This window comes from Musa acuminata, chromosome BXJ2-7 (assembly GCF_036884655.1).
Source record: "Musa acuminata AAA Group cultivar baxijiao chromosome BXJ2-7, Cavendish_Baxijiao_AAA, whole genome shotgun sequence".
In the NCBI taxonomy this organism is placed as follows: domain Eukaryota; kingdom Viridiplantae; phylum Streptophyta; class Magnoliopsida; order Zingiberales; family Musaceae; genus Musa; species Musa acuminata.
Genome location: NC_088344.1, coordinates 3,707,918 through 3,730,292, shown reverse-complemented (window position 1 = coordinate 3,730,292; position 22,375 = coordinate 3,707,918). Strand labels below are relative to the sequence as shown.

General features: G+C 37.7%; 4 protein-coding genes across 6 annotated transcripts; 1 reads left to right on the top strand and 3 right to left on the bottom strand.

Moving 5' to 3' along the window:
- Positions 1-1,077: 1,077 nt before the first annotated feature.
- Positions 1,078-3,989, bottom strand: LOC135581908 (uncharacterized). Of its 2 annotated transcripts, none has more exons than XM_065116151.1 (3): positions 3,851-3,989; positions 1,509-1,640; positions 1,078-1,426 (listed from the first exon to the last, which is right to left on the bottom strand). In XM_065116151.1, the coding sequence occupies exons 2-3, from the start codon at positions 1,600-1,602 to the stop codon at positions 1,281-1,283; spliced, it is 240 nt and encodes a 79-aa protein (XP_064972223.1). In that variant the 5' UTR covers positions 1,603-1,640; positions 3,851-3,989; the 3' UTR covers positions 1,078-1,280. The 2 variants fall into 2 exon arrangements, with proteins under 2 accessions (XP_064972223.1, XP_064972224.1); XM_065116152.1 differs by having other exon boundaries at positions 1,509-1,609; positions 3,851-3,914.
- Positions 3,990-4,333: 344 nt separating this feature from the next.
- On the bottom strand, positions 4,334-11,211 carry LOC103990614 (uncharacterized). 2 transcript variants are annotated; one of them, XM_065116150.1, is made up of 7 exons: positions 11,004-11,211; positions 8,830-8,920; positions 7,778-7,893; positions 6,982-7,041; positions 6,805-6,870; positions 5,068-5,293; positions 4,334-4,574 (listed from the first exon to the last, which is right to left on the bottom strand). In XM_065116150.1, exons 1-6 carry the CDS (start codon positions 11,058-11,060, stop codon positions 5,117-5,119), a joined length of 567 nt encoding a protein of 188 aa, XP_064972222.1. In that variant the 5' UTR covers positions 11,061-11,211; the 3' UTR covers positions 4,334-4,574; positions 5,068-5,116. The 2 variants fall into 2 exon arrangements, with proteins under 2 accessions (XP_064972222.1, XP_009408097.2); XM_009409822.3 differs by lacking the exon at positions 4,334-4,574 and having other exon boundaries at positions 4,814-5,293.
- Positions 11,212-11,850: 639 nt separating this feature from the next.
- LOC103990615 (uncharacterized) lies at positions 11,851-17,743 on the top strand. Its single transcript, XM_018829198.2, has 9 exons — positions 11,851-12,143; positions 12,398-12,506; positions 13,306-13,421; positions 13,917-14,036; positions 14,148-14,237; positions 15,234-15,385; positions 16,362-16,602; positions 17,107-17,338; positions 17,402-17,743. The coding sequence occupies exons 1-8, from the start codon at positions 11,886-11,888 to the stop codon at positions 17,257-17,259; spliced, it is 1,239 nt and encodes a 412-aa protein (XP_018684743.2). The 5' UTR covers positions 11,851-11,885; the 3' UTR covers positions 17,260-17,338; positions 17,402-17,743.
- A 320-nt stretch (positions 17,744-18,063) lies between these two features.
- On the bottom strand, positions 18,064-22,019 carry LOC103990616 (transmembrane 9 superfamily member 2). The gene is made up of 8 exons (XM_065116145.1): positions 21,748-22,019; positions 21,431-21,673; positions 20,959-20,999; positions 20,270-20,852; positions 20,032-20,169; positions 19,799-19,955; positions 19,226-19,710; positions 18,064-18,612 (listed from the first exon to the last, which is right to left on the bottom strand). Exons 2-8 carry the CDS (start codon positions 21,574-21,576, stop codon positions 18,393-18,395), a joined length of 1,770 nt encoding a protein of 589 aa, XP_064972217.1. The 5' UTR covers positions 21,577-21,673; positions 21,748-22,019; the 3' UTR covers positions 18,064-18,392.
- Positions 22,020-22,375: the final 356 nt, after the last annotated feature.

The window sequence follows — 22,375 nt, the reverse complement described above, 5'->3', positions numbered from 1 at the left end:
TTACCAACTTCGGGCATAGAGGGAATCAATGTCTAACCTCTTCACCTTGGTTAATGGGAGAGGTTGGCGTTTGACCTATCCACCTCAGGCATAGAGGGGGTTGGTGTCCAACTTCTCCACCTCCGGCAAGTCTCGCTTTAGGTGAGTCGGACTTTTCCAATCTAACTTGAGTGTTCTCTTTAAATGGATTGAGTATTTCCGACTAACATACCTAGGACACCACTTCTTTTGTGCCACTCGCCATGATGGGCTTCTTCTCACAAGAGAGGTTTTCTCAACTCATATATCTTGGAATGTTTAGCCTTGTGCCTTTTATTATGATACATTTCTTCTCACATGGATTGGGTTTTTTTTACTCTCAAATCTCAGGTATATTTTGCTTTGTGTCTCTCATAACTCACTCACCTCGAACACATTTTACCTTAAGCCTTACGAACCGAGAAACTATCTCCCCTAGAGGCAGATCTATTAATGATAATATCAATTTATCTTTCGATCAGCCCATGAGGACGAGATAAGGATTCCTAGTGCTTTTGAAAACCACCCAAAGTGTCCCCAACATCTGTCTCCTCACGCTTAACCGAAACTAATTGGCCTTTTGAAATATTCTTTAAAGGGATAGTCTTTAACTATAATGATTGATCAACCATATTCATGAGAAAGATTTAACATCTTTAATCACATTTGATTAAGAACAGCCATGTTACTGCAATTTTGCATTAGAGTCGAGAGACTCAAGGTTTGAGGGACTACATAGTAACAACTTTCGTCCAGGTTCACATCAAAGCCAACTACAATATCTTAATCATTTCTTCAAAATAAGTATAAATCTCAATCACATGAAGAACTCAAGTCAAGCAGATTGCAAGACTAACAGATTCCACAAGCACTCCTTGATCAATGAAATGTAAGTTACAATTTCCACAGAATCCATGTCACCCTGCAATGTAGTTTTAATAGGTCATCTCGGATGACCGGACCTGAAATTATACCGACTTCAAGAATGGATCAGTGTCCTTATTTCTCAATTGAAAACCCACAAGAAATATAGTTGCATACATGTCCCAGATGGCGGTCTCATGAAAATTATTACAGCTTATGGAAATATCGTAAAATTATTACAGCTTATGGAAATATTCGTTTGACAGCTAAGAAGAATAGGTGCTCATAACATCTCCATCAATCCATGGAAACATAAAATACTTTCTCAAAACAGCGCATCACCTGCAAGTAATGACCTAATCATTTTAGACCATAAAACCTGCATTGTGTTATTCACTTTAGGATTCGGATGACTTGACGATAAAATTCTGCCGGCTAATGGGGTTCATCACAACTGGTGGTCCAGCAGTGCGAGGCCAGGCCTGGAACTTCTTATCAGTTGCTTCCCACCATTCCTTGTCTGAGACAGTTTTCGGAGTTGTACCTGGTTTTAAAAAAAATGCAGGGGTAAGTTTAGTTTTGCCAAATTTGATTTAAAGCTCTATTTATGGTATGATTTAACTCACCGCCAAATATCTTTCCATCAGAGATCAGTGTATCACATGCATATGAGACTGCAAAGGATGCAACAATAGCTCCGATAATTTTGCCTGTTGCCATGTTTGAACTGCAGCACCAAGTTCCAAAGACTCCAAGTTCTTGGTAATTATAAGAATGAAAAGTTGAGCAAAAGAAAAAAAGAAAAAGAAAAAAAGAAAGAGCGAAGCAAGAATTTAGAGCAAAAAATTAGGGAAATAAAAGATACTATACAAAGCAGCTATTTTAGTTAAACAACACAAGGATTAGACAAGTATCACACAGAACATTTTAAGCATCCTTTTGGAAAATACACTCGCATGACACTTAATCTGCTGCCATTGATAAATTCTATAGAGCAAAAGTGCAAGAACTCATACTAGAAATGCCAGCACAAATCCCATAATTTCAATGAGAAAATGGAGGGCCAAAAATAATCATTTAATAGAAATTGAAGCATGTCTTTTTGAAAAAAGGAGTGAAATTGTACTCAAACACTACATTGCCCACACTCCTTTCTTCAGCCAGTCAGGGTAGCAATCACCAACAAACTCATACCCACACCTAATTTTTAAATAAACAGGACCAGTCCAGCTGATTTTGTAAAGATTCGGATCATCTCAAGTCAAATTTTAACAAAATTTTTGCAGTCTGCAAAAGTTAGGAAATTTAGATGACAGGGATGCAACACAGGCAGACTAACCTGGAAACAACCCAACCAAACGTTATATTCAGCAGGCTTGGGTTTAGATTTTTGTTGAATTGGGTCACTTATGGCTTAGAAAAACCCCAACACAACCAGCCTGCAGACAAAGCCTGGATACAAGAGTTAATGGATCCAACCTGACCTACAATGTAAGTGCACAAACCCCGTTTCAAACACAATCTTTCCCTACCCCATCACCACTGCTTCTTTACCACATTCTACCTTCCTCTCCTCCCCAGCCTACCTTTTAATCTTCTTGTCACCTTTCCTTCGAGACAACATGTATGTCCCAGATTCTTAGGCAATAACACCTCTTATGCCAGCCCCCCAGGGTTCTATCCAACAAATACAAAAAGAAAAAGCAATGCAAACTGTACTCAGGTCAAGCATATGGTTGTGTCAGTTTAAAGACAGCATCAACACACGTCGGACTAAACACCAGGTTAAAAAACTCTATCAATCCCCATCCAATTTTCACCTGAGTTGCAGCCATGTCACCTTAATATGACAATCTGCTAACATATAGACAAGACAAACCTTTTTGTTCACTGGAAAATCTCTGTAAAAGTGAATATCAAAGATGGGTTGGATAACAGATGATAATACAATCTAGAATTTCAAACAGGATCTTAGTAAAAAAGTACTTCCTTTGAAGTAGTTGTTCAGAAAGCTATATCAAGATGGCATCCTCGCCTTCGATCCCACTTATACTATGCGTAGTTTGTTTCAATAACCTCAAGAACAGCGAGAATAATATTCCTCCAGGGCAATAAGATTTGACCCGATTAACATATTTCCAGTTTGAGCCTTTTTCTATTTTAAGTCAAAGAATTGACAGAAACTATAGTACAAAGCTGCAGTTGAGGCGATATTTCAGCCCAAACACCAGATGATGCAGAAAAAAGAAAAAGAAAAAAAGAAATCAAATCAAAGATGCAAGCATGGAATATTGGAATAGCTAGAGAGAAATCAGGAAAGAATCAAAACCCTGACTCTTCAGACAAATCATATAGTCAAGAGGCGATAGGGCGATCAGAAAACATATCATCAGCAGAAGACAATTCAGGAGACGATGCGAGCATTGAATCTTGGGAACCAAGAAAGAATCATAACCTTGGTACCCCAGACCATCAAAAAAGAAATTAGAAAGCCGATATCTCATCAGCAGAAGACGATTTAGGAGACAATGCAAAGGTGGAAACTTGGGAACAGCACAAGAACAACCAGAAAGAATCAAAACCCTGGCACCCACACCGTCAAAAAGAAAACAAGAAAGCCAAGAATCAATCAAACGATCAAAAGCATCCCATCAACAGAAGATTATTCAAGCGACAACGCAAGCAGCGAGAACAGCCAGGGTAGAATCATAACCCTAATCTTCCACACCATCAAAAGAGGAAATTAGAAAGCCAAGAACCAATGTGTCATCAAAATGTATCTCACCCACAGAATACGATTCAAGAGACAAACCAAACATGAAATCTTAGAGCAGTTCAATAACCAGGAACGAATGAAAGCCCCTATCTCTCCAGACCATCGAAAGGGAAATCAGAAAGCCAAGAAACAATCAGCGCATTAAAACGTAACTCATCGATAGAAGACAACTCGAGAGCCAAAGGATCTCACCTCTCTACTTGGGTTGCTCTGTTGACGTACCGGAGGAAACAACCCTCGCGAAGCAAGAAAGCAGATCGGATCGCGGACGCGCTCGTATATTTATAGATTGAGAAGATGGGCCGGACCAATCTTAGCCCGATCAGATTGCGATATGCAATCCAACCCAACCCAAACCAAACCGAATCAACCAGAGTCAATTAGGCTGCGCTTTTACCTCCTCTTTAGTATTTGGTTAGCTGATATAATAATATAGGTTTACAATTTGATCCAAATTATGTGAGTTAAACATGTTTAATATAATCATCTTATTTTTTCATCATCCTTCTTAACTCCATGGATCAATCACTACTTTCAACATATGCATTATATATATTAGTGATAAAATGATAACAGGTAGCAGTTTCCCATCTTGAAGGTGAATTGTGTGGTCATAGCTTGTAACTTTAGAATCATAATGAGGGTGACAATTTTTTATCAATGACAGGAGAAAAGTACCACAGAGAAAACTACAATGTTGCATATAACATATATATATAATTGAAAAAGAAATAATTCTTTAAGCTGAAGGACAAGGACACCACCTATGTTCATATTGCATTCCTGCATCACTTAAATGTAGGAATGCCAGAACAATTCACAAGTGCACTGTTCTCCCTTTACACCAGCATAGTTAAGATGAACATAGGATGGGTCCAAAGTGCTCTGGTAATCTGCTACAGAAAACTTTTCTTGCCTGCCAAAAAGTCCAAGAACCAAGTCATCAAAGCATCAAAAGATATTTAATATCATTTAAGGAAAGCATTTCTAAGATTTGCAACTACTCCCTGTCTGTTTGTCAGCTAGGTTATGGGAAAACTAGATTAAGGCACACCCCAATTATGTAATTTACAGATCTCCAACACTGTTTCTAATGTGTATATATAAGCACCAAACAAATTATGAAGAGTTTTACAAACAGAGAACGATCTGAAATAAGAGGAGACAAAAAATGCACAGCTCAAGGGTTGTTTTTTCTGGATGTATTGTTTTCTTTTGCCCTTTGCACAGACACCTACCCTTTTTTTCTGAACAAAATCAAGTCATCTACGAGTCGGAATAAATCAGTAGAACAGACAGTCATTATGTATTGACAATGAGTCCGGATTACTCATTTGTCAGAATACTAGTCAAGAGGACATCACCTATAATTACAAAACCAAAGATACTGAAGAAACAAGAAACCATACAGTTTATTCTTCAGTATCAAGTTTGTCGACACAACTTGGAGCTGCCGATTCAAGTAATATGTCGTCCAGAGACTTGCAGCTCCTTCAAAGCCGTGACCAGCCAATCCAGTCCCTCGTAGAGTCCATCGCCAGAAAGGGCACAGGTCTCCTGGACATGCCAAGTTCGGTTTCTCAGATCGTATAGACCCAGCCCTTCAGATACCTCCATTGGAGTCATTGCCCCTTTCTGAAACAGAAAGAATAATTATTCTTCAGAACGGAACTAACTAAAATATAATATTACTGCAACAAACATATTTTCAGATGAAAGTTGTCACTGCCCAGATAGATTTGAACACCAGATCAGAATATAACATTGAAAACTCATGACCAACTGGGCAAAAATAATAAGAAGCTCTCACTAAGTTTAAACTTTAATGGCACATGGAAAGACAGAAAAAGCAACACGTAGTAAGTTGTAACAGTGAAACATGTGTTGGCTTTTGTTTGTGATAATTTTTAACAAGGTTCTAATATTAATTTTATACACATTTCTCGTGTACAGCTCCTGTATGTCTTTTCTTTTTTTCCTTATACGAGACAAAGGAAAAATGATGGTAAACAAATAATCAGGCTTAACCATGACAATCCTTTTAAATCTTTGTTCTCTTCAGAAGTATCAATGTAAAGGACACCACGATGATCACTACAAAAATGGATGGCATTATGTTATGCATCCACAAAATCCTGGTTTGCAGAACAGTCCTAAATTTGCAGCTTGAAGAGACCAAAGAACATCATCTGCCAGCAGTCAATTGTTACAGTGCTGACTATTGGGAAGTTGCCAGCATCCAGGTGAAAGTAGAACCAAATGCGGTTGGGACATATGGTAGAATCAGAAGAGCAAGTTCAAAGGGTTGTACATTTTAAAATTAACATCAATTTAGGTGATAGCCATGAATAAGAAAGGCCCAAGATGCTTCAGCAAATCAGAATTTGACAGAGACAACTTCGGTCTAAAGTATAGTTCAAACAACAAGGGGAAGCCTCAAAGGAGGATTTCAACTTAGACAATAACCAAAATCTAGAACGTGAACTGCTTTACAGTCGACAGGATGGTAAACTTGAACAATCCTAAATCACAAAAGAAGCAATAAAGTGGTTACAAGAATTTTCAAAAATTTCAACATGCCATGTACTTGTCATGTCGTTAAAAGGTCAGGACAAGGTCTCATTGGCATCCTTAGCATAAGAAGTCCATTTCAAGACTTATATTGCTGAAATTGACTAGTAACATAGTACAGCATGCTAGGAGTTTGATATGAAAAAAAAATATTTTTGTGCATGCAGAAATAGTAAAATAAAAGAAAAAATATGCTTGGATCGTTGCAGCAGCAGTACTGAAGATGTGATGCAGGAGGAAGAAGTTCAGGCAAGCAGGATGACATAGACGAATAGTGGTTTTCGTTGAAAGGATTCATCTGGTGAGTAGATATTGTCTTGGTTATTTGATAAGACGTTTTCCTTTGGCTAAGATATATCTTGAGACTATAAAACTGTTTGTGCAAAGTCCCTCTTTTCTTATTTACATAATTTACACATTTTGTAAAAAGGAACAGGTGAAGATCTGACCTTTTTGTTCCAAAATGAAAGGGAGGACCATCAACAAGTGATTTTGAATAACAATAACATGGTAAGCTTCTGATAATATTAACAGATACTATGTTCTATTAATGAAAATGTAGGTGGTCAACTTACCAAGTCCTGTTTATTGGCAAATACCAATATGACACTACTCAGCATGAAAGGATCCCTGATAATAGCCTGAAAGAAAAGCCATACAGTATCACCTTAAACTTAAAATCATCGGTTAGAATTTTCAGAAGAAGAGAGCTAAACTGCAATGACTTGTGGAATAATAATCATACTCCAGACCTGAAATTCTTCTTTGGCCTTTCCAATCCTTTCTCTGTCTAGGGAATCCACAACATAGATCTGCAAGCAAAATATCGATTAACAAATTCAGAACTCTAAGCTCTTAGATGTAACACCATTCATATAAAGTGAATCTATGACTCAAGAGATCAGTCAAAATGATGTAAATTGGGACTAATAATTTTCATGATGCAACCAAAATGAGATTTCCAAAAAGTCCTTTCCAAAAGAATATTGAGACATCCCATACATAGTCATAAACTAAACAGATACATCATAATAAACTAAACTAAAGACTATAGGCAAGTTTGTCAAACTAGGCATTCTCAATTATTCACCCTAGTCTGACTATACATATAAATATTATTTAGCAATTAGACACCAGGAAAAAATAAATAAAAACTGTATGAGCTCATAAGGGTAACATTGTGAGGTATGGACCCAAATGCACATATGATTAACAATAAGCATATTTTTTAGCATTTTGTTGATGTAGGAACAAAGGGATCCAGAAGCTAGAGCACAAACAATTTGAGAACTGACTGAATACATCAGAATGAAACTGACAAACATGCATCCACAAGACTGAAATTACAAGAGATGCATGTAAAAATGCCAGCCAGAAACATGAGATTTACCACAAGAAAACAATCGGCCAGACCTCAATTCATATAGATAAAATAGACACAATCCCTTACAACACTTGAAAGAAATCATGATGTAATTGAGTAGTATAGAACCAATAGACCAAATACAGAGAAAAAAGAACCAAAACATAGAAATTATTAAATCTTACCAGTGCATCAGTATTGCTGAAGTAATGCCTCCATAAGGGTCTTAATTTTTCTTGTCCACCAACATCCCAAACTGTAAATACCACATTTTTGTACTGAACCTTCTCTACATTGAAACCTAAAACAAAACAAAATACAAGAAAAAACAAGATCAAACATGGAGGTCAAGGATCAGAGAATCATGGTTGTCAAAACATAGTTTCCAAATAGGCAATTCATAAACAAAGAGTAGTAAATAATTCATGAACCAACTGCAGAAAAACACAAAAGGACTAACATATGGCTATGTTAGTGTTAAATATAACAGAACCACAGATACTATATTCTTACAATTCCATGTTTTCTTGGCCTGTTCTAATAACCAATTGCTTATGAAACTTAACCTTAGAAAAGATGTCACAACCAGTCTCAGGTTGGTAGAGGTAGAGCTTTGGTTACAGTTGCATTTATTGTATTTAGAATGTTCAGGACAAAATTTGAGACCAGAAAAGATATAGTCAATTGAATGAAAGATGACTATGAAATATATCAGTGTTCTGATAATGCGAGGCAAAAAATATAGAGAAAAAACTATTAAAAAGCTTCAGGGGAGTTCTTTTCTTATCCTCTTTATTCCAATAACATCAACTATTAGTGTTATGTAAGATGCTTAACAGCAATTCATCGGTTCCCAAAAGTACTGTTTTAAATTACATTTAGGACGAGTGAACCTATTGTTACACTGACATTACAAATGCTGAAATGCAGGGAAAACAGATGTTCTACTTTGTAGTTATGCTTGTCCCTGGAGACCAAATCACTAATCATGTTTCATGAGAATTCTACCTTGACAGGAGAACGACATTTTGAGGATGAGAGTTACAAACTTCTGAAACTGATTGATCTAGAAACCATTTGTATGTTCAGTGTTTTTACATTTTCTGCAATGTCTAGAGGTGACTGCAATATAATCTTTCCATACATCACTTCCTAGTCAATTCAACAAACAAAGATGGTGCTAGGCAATTCCTAGAGAATAACTCTTCTACTTGGAAGCAAAGCATGGGACACTTACCGATAGTTGGAACTGTTGATAAAACTTCTCCAATGTGCAATTTGTACAGAATAGTCGTCTTACCAGCTGCATCCAATCCTAACATCACAACCTAAAAAAAGTACAAAATTTGGCATAATTGACCACCAGCATCTATTAATCATAATAAATATAAGTTCACACAAAAACTGAAGACTGTGGTTCTAGATTCCAAATGCAAATGGAACCAGCATTGACACATATTACTTGAATTCAGAAGAAAAACAAAGCATATGATAATTTATCAAGTTTAGGAAGTCCCGTTATATCCTAATATTTCAGATGCACAGATACAACTCAACAATAACACAACAAACCAGTGTTAGGAACTATTCTTGTTGGGCCCTTTCTGATGAGAAAGTTCTATTATGGACAATGTCTCTGCATGGTTCAAGTACTAGTATCCCAGTTAATGTTCCTAACAAGTTGTCTTTTGTCTATGCCTACCTCCTATGGACCTGTAGTCTGAAGATTCTGTACTATCAATGATTTTATATATACTCTTAGTACATGACTACATGTCAAACTAATTTCAAATGTTTTCACCTCACTTAATAATCCAAAATTAACATTCTATAGCTTTTCACAAACAAAATAATTATTTTTATTCCTTTTGATAAAACCATGGAATGCAAAACCCACCTGTTGAGAAAGGTTCGATCGGTATTTACTGATTTGATAGTCAACCAGTATGCTAGACCAAACCAAACCAGGTGGTCCAGTCTGGTTCAGTAGACATATATATTTTTTCTTTTAACCCTGTGCAAGGGTTCGGCTAGCGGAAACATAGCTCCTCAACATAACCCGTCGTCACTCCCATAGCCACCACCTGCCGCTGGCTCCAGCACACCTCCCCCTCTGCCTCCTCATCCGCCTCCTCTTGCTCCTACCCATCTTTCTTCTTCCTCTACTTCCTCCTTTTTCTTCCTTCTCTCATCTCCTTATTCCTTCTTCTTGCTCTTTTCGTTTTTCCTTCCTATCCTCCTCTCCCTCCCCTAACAGTACCATGGTACATTCCGACGTACTAACACATTGTACACCAGAACTGATCAAACCCATACCAGTCCAGCCATGGATGGACATGGGTTCAGTAATCGAGATTGCTAACCTTCAGTAAAACCAAATTTCAATATCAATACCATCATCTCTTCTGAAAGTGAGGATTCAAAGCAAGCACCGTGATAACACGACTTTGGTGTGACTTGAGTGTCAAAGTTCTGAACCATGAAAATAGCTTTTGAGCATGCAAGAAGTGCAAGGCTGCTCAAAATTGACCCTCCCTATACCATAGATTGGTAGGAGCCTCATGCACTAGGCCACCCTTCTGTTAAAGATTCTTGTCTCATCTAATGCAAAATAACTGTAGTTAGATGATAGTCATTAGTGAAGTTATCATAGAAGTGATTCATCTCTGAACTACTGTATTCCTATATGGAGTGATAAAACTTATGAGCCTGGTCTTATTTCACCATTGAGAAGAAGTGAAAGGACCTACGCATCCAAACTTAGCTTACACAAAGGTGTTCGTCATTGAGCGTTTTATTTCATAATTATAATCCAGTTAGCATACTCTTAGACGTTCAGCCGATTACAGCATGTATATGCATGCGGGAGGAAGAACCAACTAGCTCTAGATAAAAATGTTGAAAACGTTAATTGCTTACCTAAACCCTAAGCTTTCATTCAATGACCCTCCCCCAGCATGATAAGGGCTGAGGATTTCAAGGACAAGGTTCATGCACATATTCAATCCGTCCAAGACAGGTAGACCACAATTTCTTACCATCTTATAATGGACTAAAAAACAAAGCGCAAAATTAGATTAAATGGAGGATGTTCAATCATTAGACGAACGAAGTTTCGAAGGTCAAAACAGAGCAAAATCCTTCAAAGCACAGGTACTAATTGCAAATTCCTAGGTTTTGATCCTCGGATATATGTAGACGCGCACAAGCATTCAATTAAATTGAAAAGAAGGAAAAGAAAACAATCTAAAACAAAATTGTGAAAATTCGTGTGCCCTTATGTCCAAGAATAAAAGGAAAATTGAAGCCGGTGATAAAGAGAAAAATCTTGAGGATTTATTGAACAGGACAAGAAATAATCGATTCGGAAACGATGGAAGTGTCATATCGAAAACATAGAGAGAGGAATACCCTCATTTCGACGGGGCCGAAGAATCGGTCGAAGAGCTTACGGAAGGCTTGTCCCATGTCACAGGATCGTTTCTCTCTCTCTCTCTCTCTCTCTCTCTCTCCGAGGTTTTGTAGCTGAGAAGCCTGAACGGCTCGATCGGGAATGGAATGGCGAGGAATGGCGAGGAAGAAGAAGCTGTTGGAACCCAAGTTTTCTTCGTTATTTTTATTGATTGCGGAGGAAGCAAGCTATGACCGGAGTCTTAGAATTCTTCATATAGGAAGTACATGCGAACGCATGCGCGCTGCATGAGCCCCCTCGCTAATCGAACGGCTCTTACGCGCGTCAGTGGATCGTAGATTCGTATCCGATGGCTATCATGCGTAGAAGCGTTCGCATATGCTTCCGATTGAAGTTTTTGTGTGCGTCAGCTTCGTTGGTCGGACCGTGGGGAACGCGTCCTCCCTTGTGAGCTGGCCTGGGCTGTTCAAGAATGAAAACACTTTCTCGTCTTATACGTTAGAAAGGAAAACACTTTCTCGTGGAGGGGAGGGGAGCAGATGGGAAAGGTATGGGGGTCTCACGTATGACGTAAATAAAACACTTCCTCCCTCTGCGTTCACGCGCACACAACAAAATAAAAACATTTTCTCGTGGAGAGGGAAACGGTCCGTGACGGAACCGGTGGAGTTCGCCTGTCGTCGCCGAGGCAGGAAGTGTACTTTCCCTGTCATACAGGTGATGGGGCCCAGTATAATCTTAATTTTATAACGGGCCGGGTTGTGATTCGGATCCGAATACCAACCCACCCAGTCTCGATTCGATCCGATAACAAATGCTGCGTATGACCAGTTTCCATCGTGGAAGTTTCCGAGTCTGGACTCGGATTTGGTCGCTCACCGATGGCGGGCGGAGCGCCGCCTTCCTCCGGGGTTCCTACAGTTTCCACTTCCTCCTCCTCGTCTTCTTCGGGCCTTCCTCCTCCTCCGCCTCCTCCCAAGATCCTCCTCGCCAAGCCAGCCGGTGCCGCGGCTGCTCAAAGGTTGGGCCGCGAGGACGACCCCTCCGCCGTCGTCCACCGGTCCCGTAACGCCGCCCAGCCCGGCTCCCTCAACCTATTCTCCGAATCCTGGGAGTTCCACACTGATCGGATCCTCCCGGTTCGCTTTTTCCCATTGCCGTTCCTCCTACTCTTCCTTTTTAGCCCTAGAACAAAGATGAGGTTTTGTCTCAAACGTGGTCATTAGAGAGGAACTCTAGCATAATGCGATGAAGTTTCAAATATGATGCTTTTTCCTTGGACAACTTTTTGCTCTTTTTTGTGTGCCTTCGAGGATTTTTGTTAGGAGCATAAGAAATACTGAGAAAATTCTGTTTTGCAAGCCTGTAATCGCTTTCTTTCTGTTCCACGCAGTTTTTGACCGAGAATTCCGATTTCACTGTGATTGGAATCATTGGTCCACCTGGAGTTGGCAAATCAACTATCATGAATGAACTTTATGGCTTTGACGGAAGCTCGCCAGGTACTGTCACTCTTATGACTTATACAAACCTCACTTGTGCTGGTGAAGAATAGTTGCTGGTGGTTGAGGAAGGAAACTTCCTTTTTTTTGGCAAAAGCAAGCGGTTATTACCTTTCAAATATAAAAAATGATGCTTAGCTTTTCTTATATACTTGAATTTCTAACAAATAAGATGGTTAATTGAAAGAATTAACATAGGGCATTCTATAGATCCAAGAAAACACTTCATTTTAAATACCAAGATAATGGTTGTTAATCCTTGTAGTTCTACATTTAGGAACCTTTTGCACAACACCTGTAGAAATCAAAACAGTACACCAGCTACTGTTTGTCAAGATATATTCATTGCATTGGCTATAAATTTTAGCTTTTCCCCACATATAAAATGGGGTCTCCTGTGATGAATGGAGAACCACTCTAGCATGTGAAAAGAGTGGCTTCTGCTACAGTTAAATAAGTAATTGTGAGGCTTTTTTGGCTGAACATGAAATGGTTTTCCAAATCCTGAAATAGGCAGTCCTCCCTATAATATTACTCATACCAGTAATTGTTAAAAAATGTACAGCTTATTGTATCTTTAACAGTGTCAGCCATCTTATATGGTCAACTATTGCTTTCATTCTTCAATCTAGAGCTGCTTTTGTGATAAAACTACTTTTTGTTTAACAAGCATGAGCAGTATTTTACTCGGTGGAACTTATTTTATTTTGCTAGTATGCATGTGTATGTGTTTTATCTTGTATGTTCATCTGTGCATAGCACAGATTGTTTACTAAGAGCCAAAAACACTAAATTGCAGGAATGCTACCACCTTTTGCTACACACTCTGATGAAACTAGGGCAATGGCGAAGCACTGTACCACGGCAATTGAATTACGGGTTTCAGCTGAACGACTTATACTTCTTGATGCCCAGGTTACTAAGTTAAAATTTTTAATTATTAAGATGCTTCAATAAGTAATATTTTTCCATTTGTTATGTATTTTTGGCCATTGTAATTCCTTACAAGATCCAATTGATGCCACGGTGGCCTTAAGCTGAATTTGTAAACAATTGTTTTATTCTTATTCCTTCCATTTTTTTCTTCCTTGCTGCCATTTACTGATATTTACTGCTTCAACCTCTTGAAGTGGTATGTCAGGGTTCTTTAAAGTGGGTTCATTATGTAAAGTTTCATAAAATCCAGTAGAATTTTAAAGGCTTGTTCTGTGGTTGCATGAGTTTTATTCTAGAAGTAGATATTTTGCTCCTTATTAGCCTTTTGGAATTTTTTTGACAAGCACATTTGTCACCTAATTTTCCCTTGGGAAACTAATAACACGTAGTATACTACTGATGTTGATCATTAACTTATATGCTTTACCTACACGTACTTATTCTTGTCATTGTACATTTTTACTTCATATGCAGCCAATATTCAGCCCTTCTATATTAGTTGATATGATGAGGCCTGATGGTTCATCTGCCATTTCTGTTTTAAATGGAGAGGCATTATCAGCAGATTTAGCCCATGAATTACTTGGGGTTCAGGTGCTTTAGAAAAAAATTCATTTCATTTATTTAGAAGTTTATACATCTTTATTTCTTTGATGGTACCTGACCAGCAGTTATATTTTCTGGTGCTGCAAGCAATTATTTTAGCTTGGCGTGTTTCTAGCATCTGTTTGTAATGTTTTGTTGGTTGTCTCAGAAGGAATTCATGAATTCAACATGTGGCAGCTTATGCTTACGGTATGGTATACACTCCTATCTTTAAAGTACTATGGTGATTTTTTATGAAGCGCTTCATATGCTTACCTGATACGTGAATTTAGTTGTGAGCAACTAAAAAATCATATCTCAGTATGACTTATTTTGAGTTATGTAAGCATTTATAAACTAAATGCTTGATGCTGATCATGCTTTTCTTAACAATTAAAGAGCATAATTAGATCTACTAAAAAGTGACAATGATTTATGCCCTTCTGATTGCTACAAATGAGCTTGGAAAAACATAAATATCCACCTCAGAGATAATTGTAGTGATAAATGGTTGCTTAATTTTTTCGGTTGTTTTCTTGAGAATTATGTTGTTGCAACAAAATTTCATTAGATCAATACTGGTTCAGGAGGGATATCATTTTGCTTCCCGTTCTTTTAAGCTCCTCATAGAGCACCAATACAAGAAAAAGAAAACTTCACTTGGATATAAATGGGTTGATGGCAGGATCCAGTGGCATAATTGCTACTTTGAAAATGAAGATAATGCATGCTCCATTATACACTGTTGATCTAAATCTACATTTGGAACTCCAAACTCATTGACATGAGGGCTGTTCTTCACAAATACTCTCTCCAAGATTAGGTAATTAGAAAGAAATGTTTTATGCCTTTCCGCCGTGTTGTCATTCTTTGTTTGTCTTATATATGGTAAAGTGACATGACCTTGTTTGTTAGGCACCCTCTGTCCTTTTCTCAATTTTCAATATTTTGATAAGCGTGCTGTGTACCCTAATGCTAACAAACTTATGTTAGTCAGGTGGACCAATCGCTTTTCTGCTTGTTTACTATGTGTAATGGTTTTTTCCAGTCAGCAAAACTTCTGACTTCTTGCGTTATTCTGTCGTGGCAAACGTGTTTAAATAGCTTAGTAACTTAGTTTATATCTTCTACTTTCTTTCTTCAGACTGTTTTATCTAGAGAGTTCTTATTTAGCCACAATGTCTATTTTCTCCCATGTATTCACAGGTTGATTTATTAAAGCATGGGATACCAGACCCATCTTTACTGACATCTGCTTATAATCAACGTTCTAATTCTGGACTAGATAAGGAAAACAAAGGAAATGATCAGGCTACAAGCGAAGAATTCTTGGCTGCCCCTGTTTTTGTTCATTCTAAGTAAGAATTATATTCCTAGCTGTTCTTCAGCTTTTTCTATATGCTAAAGGACCTATCCTTATCCTTAATGGGAAGGAATTGCTTGTTTTATGATTTTGCTGATTTCAACTTGCTGCATCTTGTTCATTGAAACTTGAACATGTCTAGTGTTTAAAGGTTATTTACCTAATCTTAAATAGATGTCAATCAGATTCCAGAAATATTGTATGATCACTTAAAGTAATACCTATAGAAACTTTATGTGCAGGCATATCCATTAAATATATGATGCTAGATTTCTTCATAGTAAATGATGGTCCAGAGATTAAAGAGCTGTAACATGGATAAACATTAAGATGAAAGCATAACTTATACGGCCAGAGCTGGTTTTTAATGTTGTTTAATATATATTCTGAGTGTAATTTTATAGCCATAATTAGGGACCTCTAATTCTCTGTGAGTTGATATACTGATGTCCAAGCAATTGAATGAGCAGTGGAGAAGACTGATGTTGTCTTTGTTGGCACAAATATGTATATATATGAGGGTAAGCATAAATAAATTAAACTAGACAGATCTTTCTTACCAAGGATGATGATATTAAGCAATGAATTATGAGCTGCCCATTTTTCTTAGATTTCACTTAGATGAGGGGGCAGCCTGATCTGTGGGAAGTTTGGAAAATTAAGAAAAATATTGATACATGGTTTCTGTTATAAGTAACACTTTTCTTTTAACCTTTAACTTATTTTCCTCGTCTCTGGTGTTGATGGTGATGATAGTTTCCAAGCCTTTTAAAATTTGGTTAACTGATTTAACCCACTTCACAAGCTGTTATTTGTTTGTTAGCCATGGTTTAAACTTTAAACAATGTTCTCTACTCTGCATGTATAACATATCCTACAAATCTGCAGTCTTTACTTCCCTTGTGTTGCTGATAGATTCCGATATCATATGATTTAACTGGTAACTCAGGACATGTATATGATTTTGGCAGACTACAAAATAAGGATTTAGCACCTTCCAAGACTTTGCTGGTGAGGAAGGCTTTGCTGAAATTCTTTGGTTCCTCCTCTTTCAAAGTCAACAATAGCAGAACTAGTTCCCTGAACAAAACGGCAGAGGATTTAGATTCTGAGCAACCATACTTGTTTTTGCTTCCTGTGAAAGTTCAACACAACTTACGAAAACCTCAGTTTGAAAGCTATCTTTCAATGATAGGGAAGCTACGAGATGAAGTAATATTCTTTATCCCTTTAATTCATTGTTCCTTAAGTTATGTGAAGTTTACATGTGATGTTTGAAAATTTTTAACTATCATTACATTTTATCAGGAGTTAGTTTTAAGAGGAAATTTCAAGGTGCTTGTTTTCTTTTTGCACTTTTTTTATTTAGGATTACTTAAGAATTAAAGAAATTTACCTGACTACATCACTCAACCTATGTGCTTTTTTTATTGTAATGCCAAAGATTAATCAATAACTTTCCTGGATATCCATGTTCTTTCCACCTAGTATCTTTGATCTGATGCAGAAATCAGATCTGATACGTTCCATCAGGCATGAGAATCTTTTCATCAAGGAAGTCACTATAATGTGCTAAAATTAAATGTACTTCTTGTTAATACTGTCCCCAGAGTGCAAAATAGTGTAGATGGCTTGGTCTATCCTACCTTTTAGAGTCTTTGAACTTGTCCCTTGATTTTTGTGTGGTACTCTAAATCTCATTATTTTTTGCTTCAGATATTGTCGATGAATGGTCATCCATTTGCAAGGAACATCACTGAGCGTGAATGGTTGCGTAACTCGGCTAAAATATGGGAATTAGTAAAGAAATCCCCAACAATTGCTGATTATTGCAGGACACTTCAGGGTTCAGGACTATTCAGGAAGTAGCTCATTCTCCTGGCTATTAGTGGCTTGCATCCGTTGTCGAAAATACCTTGTGTCATCTATCCATTCGGAGAAAGCAAAGGTATCAGATGCTTCCTACCAAGCTCAACTTGATAACCGTTCTTAATTTTCTTCTACTTCACAGGGGTTTTCCAGCATGAGACATGCAATCACAGAAAGAAGCTTAGAAAGATCGTGCAGGTTGTGGCCATTGAATCTGATCATAAGCCCTAAGAAGCCCTTTGGAGATGACTGGCCAAACAAAAGAAAGGAAAAGAGAGGATAAAACTTTTTAAAAAGTTGTTTAATTGTTTTCTTTAGCGTCTGAGAAGAGACCAATTTAATGAGGGCACTGTCTTTTGCCCATGCCGATAATTCATTTGCATACAGTTTCCTGTGCTTCATACCGAACGATGAGTACAGTCGCAAATTCATTTGAAGATGTTTGAAACATTTAATGGTGGATCTTTATCATTCTTTTTAGGAATCTGTTGCTATCTCAGACTTGACTGTTGCTTCATTCTTCACCATGGTGTAATTGTTCAACAATTCTGACAGTGGTTTCTTTTGTAGTCAAGGGCTCCTTTGTTGGTATTTTGCCTATCTCAGATTTGTTGGGCTGTGTAAGCAATTGGTGGTGATTTATTTAGGTTAACTGACATATCATTGGTTAGTACTTAATTATAATTTGTCCATCAGTCAAAATTTATTGATAGCTCAGAGAAAAAACCCCACTCAGCTCAGAATTATTGGTGAAATATCATCATATGTTCCCAGGGACCAAACATTAGTGATCACAGTGAAACATTGGTGCCAAAGCTCAAATTATTGAATGCTTTTAAGAATTACAAACACAATACTTTGAGGATAGTAATTTTAGTACAAACTGGCAAGTCGAAAAGGATGTTTCAAAGCACAATTTTTACTGATCTACCAAAGCAATTGTTCCCTTGCCGTGAACCATCATTTAGATCGCAAAGGATCGACGTGGTCTCGATGCAAAGACCCATCCTCTCTTAAAATTTCATAATATGTAAAACAAAATGACGCTTACACGTTGCAGTCTGCTTTTGAGACAGGAGTTCTGGAGACAAATACAACATTCAGAAGCATTCACATACATGGGTAAAGATAATCTACTCACACTTGATCGACTGATATATGTGCCGCACAAAGAGTAAAGATGCGCGGAAGCCGACAGTTCCTAACATGAGGAAGAATCCATAGCAGATGCAAGTCATGTAACCAAAGAAAAACGATGTTTGCATGAAGCCCGACATATCTGATCTTGCTTGATAGTAGTATATGCAGTAGAAAAAAATGAATATACCAGTGGAGCCTCCACAAAGAACAGATCTGCACATACACAAAACACAAGAGCTATTAGTTAGTTTCAAGTTCACAATTTGGCTTAAACTTGTTCAGATGAAAGCACATAAGAAGTAAAATTGTATATGTACTCATTCGGTAGTAAAATACAACCAGAAACATTTATCATTCACTGAGAAATTAATGGAGATTGTGCCCTCGTGATTGATCAAAATTTCTTACAGAGTAACCATAAGATGATTTTCCAATGACAAACAGGAAGGACAAATAAAAGAGGAAGGAAATTTTATATTTTACTCCTACATAGAGATATATTATGAACTATCACCGAAGCTCTTAGCTGTTTAACCAAATGGAAATAAGATGAAGTAGTACTTTCAAAAATACTTCGATGCAACATCTAGCCTACACAGATTCAAATACTTATAATGACTCTAAATGGTCATATGACAAACGGATGATACATCTTTAAGAAACCACATTGATCACTAGATCTTTACCTAAAATATAAGAATGGCCAAATTGCAGTATAGAATAATTTCCGACTTTAAAACAAAAAGAAGCCTATCATAAAATGTGTTATTTTATTAAATCCGTAGTATACAGTAGTCAGAAGAGAAGAAAAGTTCAATAGCTTTACCTCCACCACCACTCATGATCCTCCGCAGCAAGCTGAAAGTATGTCAATGCCACTGTGATAAATGCTGTGACAATGATAAGGATGATAAAAACAATGAAAAGGATGCTATATATTGTATAAATTTTGTGACCCCACACGCTGGCGAATATATAGTAAAGTTCAATGTAAATAGCGCTAAATGGAAGAAACCCTGCCATCATCATCTGAGGTATGGCGCTTCGATACCATGGAAGTTGAGGTATTTCTCTTGGATACTTTGTGGTGCGACATGGGGCATGGAACTCTGTTTGGCTGTTTTTACCAGCAATACCACCCAACACTAGCAAAGGAGAAGTCACAAGTGCCCATATAAGAAGAATCACAAGAATAGTACCAAATGGCAAGGCTGCCGTGGCACTATACACTATAGCAACAGTGTTTAGGAAGCAGAAGGTCAAAAACAGAGGTCCACAAAATAAGCAACCAGTCAACAATAAATTCCTCACCTGCAATTTAAGAAGGAAAAATATTGAATTCACACAAACAGGAAGTGTACTGAAAATTAGACAAATTTTCCTTTGAAAAATATCATACCCAGTTAGTCCCTTCAAGCTGCATATAGAAGGATGTTGCTGTGTAACCAGCAATGCCAGAAGTAAGAGCATAGATTACAACAAGTGCAGTGAATAGAGCTCCCCGATTGTACGGGTAGAATACTCCAACAAGTGCAAGGAGGAAGATGAATATCGTACTAGTTAAATAACATAAAGTGTTAGATGATATCAGAAAAGCCAAAATAATCGCAAAAGTACAGTATGAATTCTTACAGAGCAAGGAGCTGAGTTCCAGATCCAATAATGGATGAAAACAAAGATTTGTTCTTTGGAAATCGGAAAACATCTCCATTAAGATACTTCCATCCAGTCTCCTCTTGATCTTCAATGCTTTCTTCGTCATGAGAATATCTTTGACAAAGGTGCAAATCAATCATCGAGAGAGGCAGAAAAGAAAAGGTCAAAAAGGTGTCACTCAAAAAATACAAAATAGTAAGTTTTTGATTCTCACTTGTTGAAATCGTTTTTGAGCACGCGCATGAGAATAGTGGCGAGGAACCCAGTCAGGAGGAGGACTGTTACGCATGAGTTAACGATAGAGAACCAGTGGATCTCCAAGTGATGAGGCAAGAATGAAGATTTTGAATACTTCTCCATCCTTTTCTCAAAAGGAACCTCAGTTTTTTTCCATGATACAGAATAAGAGAACTCCATGTTGATTTCCTTATCATCCGTGATGTCCACAGACAAATTTGGGTCTGCTTGGACATTAATTTCTATCACATGATCACCATTATAAAGGATTTCAAAGTGAATGTGTTTAAAGAGCAAGTATTTGGACTTGCTCGAGTCAGTCTTATCCTTCTTGATCCTGCCCAAGAATCCCCATAAAGGCAGATCATCATAGTACATCTGAAAGTAGTAATCCTTTGAGACAGCATCTCTGAGTTTTCCAACATCTTTTTTTGACAAAGCTTTCTTACAAAGAGACTTGGATCGTTTCTCCTCACGGAAATTCAACTCATACGGTGCATCAACCAAACGATCACCATTTAGAACTTCTCCTAGGGCTTCCTTTTTCTCAGTCACATGATCTGAGATAGAAATCATAGAATCACAATTGACGAAGGAGAATCAACACATCAACAAAGCAAGAACTACTATTGCAAAATAATTTGCTGGTTGACAGAACTTCCATACCTGGTGAGCAGAATGGCAAGTCATAGAACCTATAGGTCTCACTGCAAGTCCCAAAGGAGACAGTCAGATTCAAAAGTCACTCAAACAATTTAAAGAAAATCTAAATAGTAAATCCCATAAGATGTAGGAGAAGGAAAATTAAGGGTTAAACATGATAGGATTGCTGCAATGCATCTACACCTTAATGGTCATGTTGATATAAAGAACTGGAGACATACTATAAAAAGCAGATATCTTAAAAGTAAAACTAACAAAAACCAAACGTGATAAACATCCCAATATCCAGACAATAGAAATCGAGCAACCAATAGATTAAATAAATATACGGAAAGCAAAAGAGTAGATGGAAGATCTAATTTAGAACCAGTGATTCAGCAAACTGATAAACAAGATCCCATCAACGAGACCGCCCCAAACAAAAGAAGAAGAACAGCATTCAAAGATCAACAGAGGCAAAGAAAGGTCACATTACCTGGGATTGTGGAAAGGTCCGACCTTGTTAGCATAGAGAGGAACATGATCCCCCTCCTTGTATCTATGATCCCGCCCATCAGCTCCAACCCTAAATCCAGGAGCCAGCATCAAAACACACAACAACGCTGCCCTCATCGTGTCCATTAACGAACCTAGAAACTCTTCTGCAAATCCAAAGCCCTACTAGACAAAACCCCAACCTTTTCCACCCTAAACCACCAATGATTTCCGACCTCTCCTCCTGCTCCGAAAATTTATGAGCTAAGTTTCCAGCAAGATGAGACCTTTCGTGATCAAGGAAAGACTGGTTCTTACCAACCCAGACTAGGATCCAACAACTGATTAGATGAGTTTGGTGGATCCATGGGAAAGGGCAAAATCAATCGAGGGAAAGGTCGGGCATTGTGGGAGGAAACTCGGGGCCCCAGCGCGAGTATCGGTGGTGGGCATTTGGATCCGAGCCTTTGCATTAATTTCTACTCAAAGCTGCATGGGGAGACAAAAAAGGGCAGAGAAAGCCAGCTTCCAGTGGGCTCTCTATTTCGGCCGGGTGTTTAGGCGATGGTCATCCACTAACGATGTAAGGGACGTCAACGCTCTCCTAAATGAACCAAACACTGCTTTTAAGTCCACCCACCGGCCGGTGTGATTGCAACAACAACAACATCAACTAAATATAAAATCTCAATAAATCAACCATAGAAAAGTGATTTGGGGAAAATTATTATTTAAATTATAGTTTAATCCTGAATAATCATTATTTAAATTATTTAATCATGAGAGTTTATCATTTCCATCTTTTATGTACATCGATTATTTTAATCAATAAATCAGATTAAATATACATCAAATATTAGACTAAATATGATGCGATTCATGATCACCCCTTAATTGCCCTGAGTACATGTGCTTAGTAATATAGTTTGAGAGACGAAGAAACCAA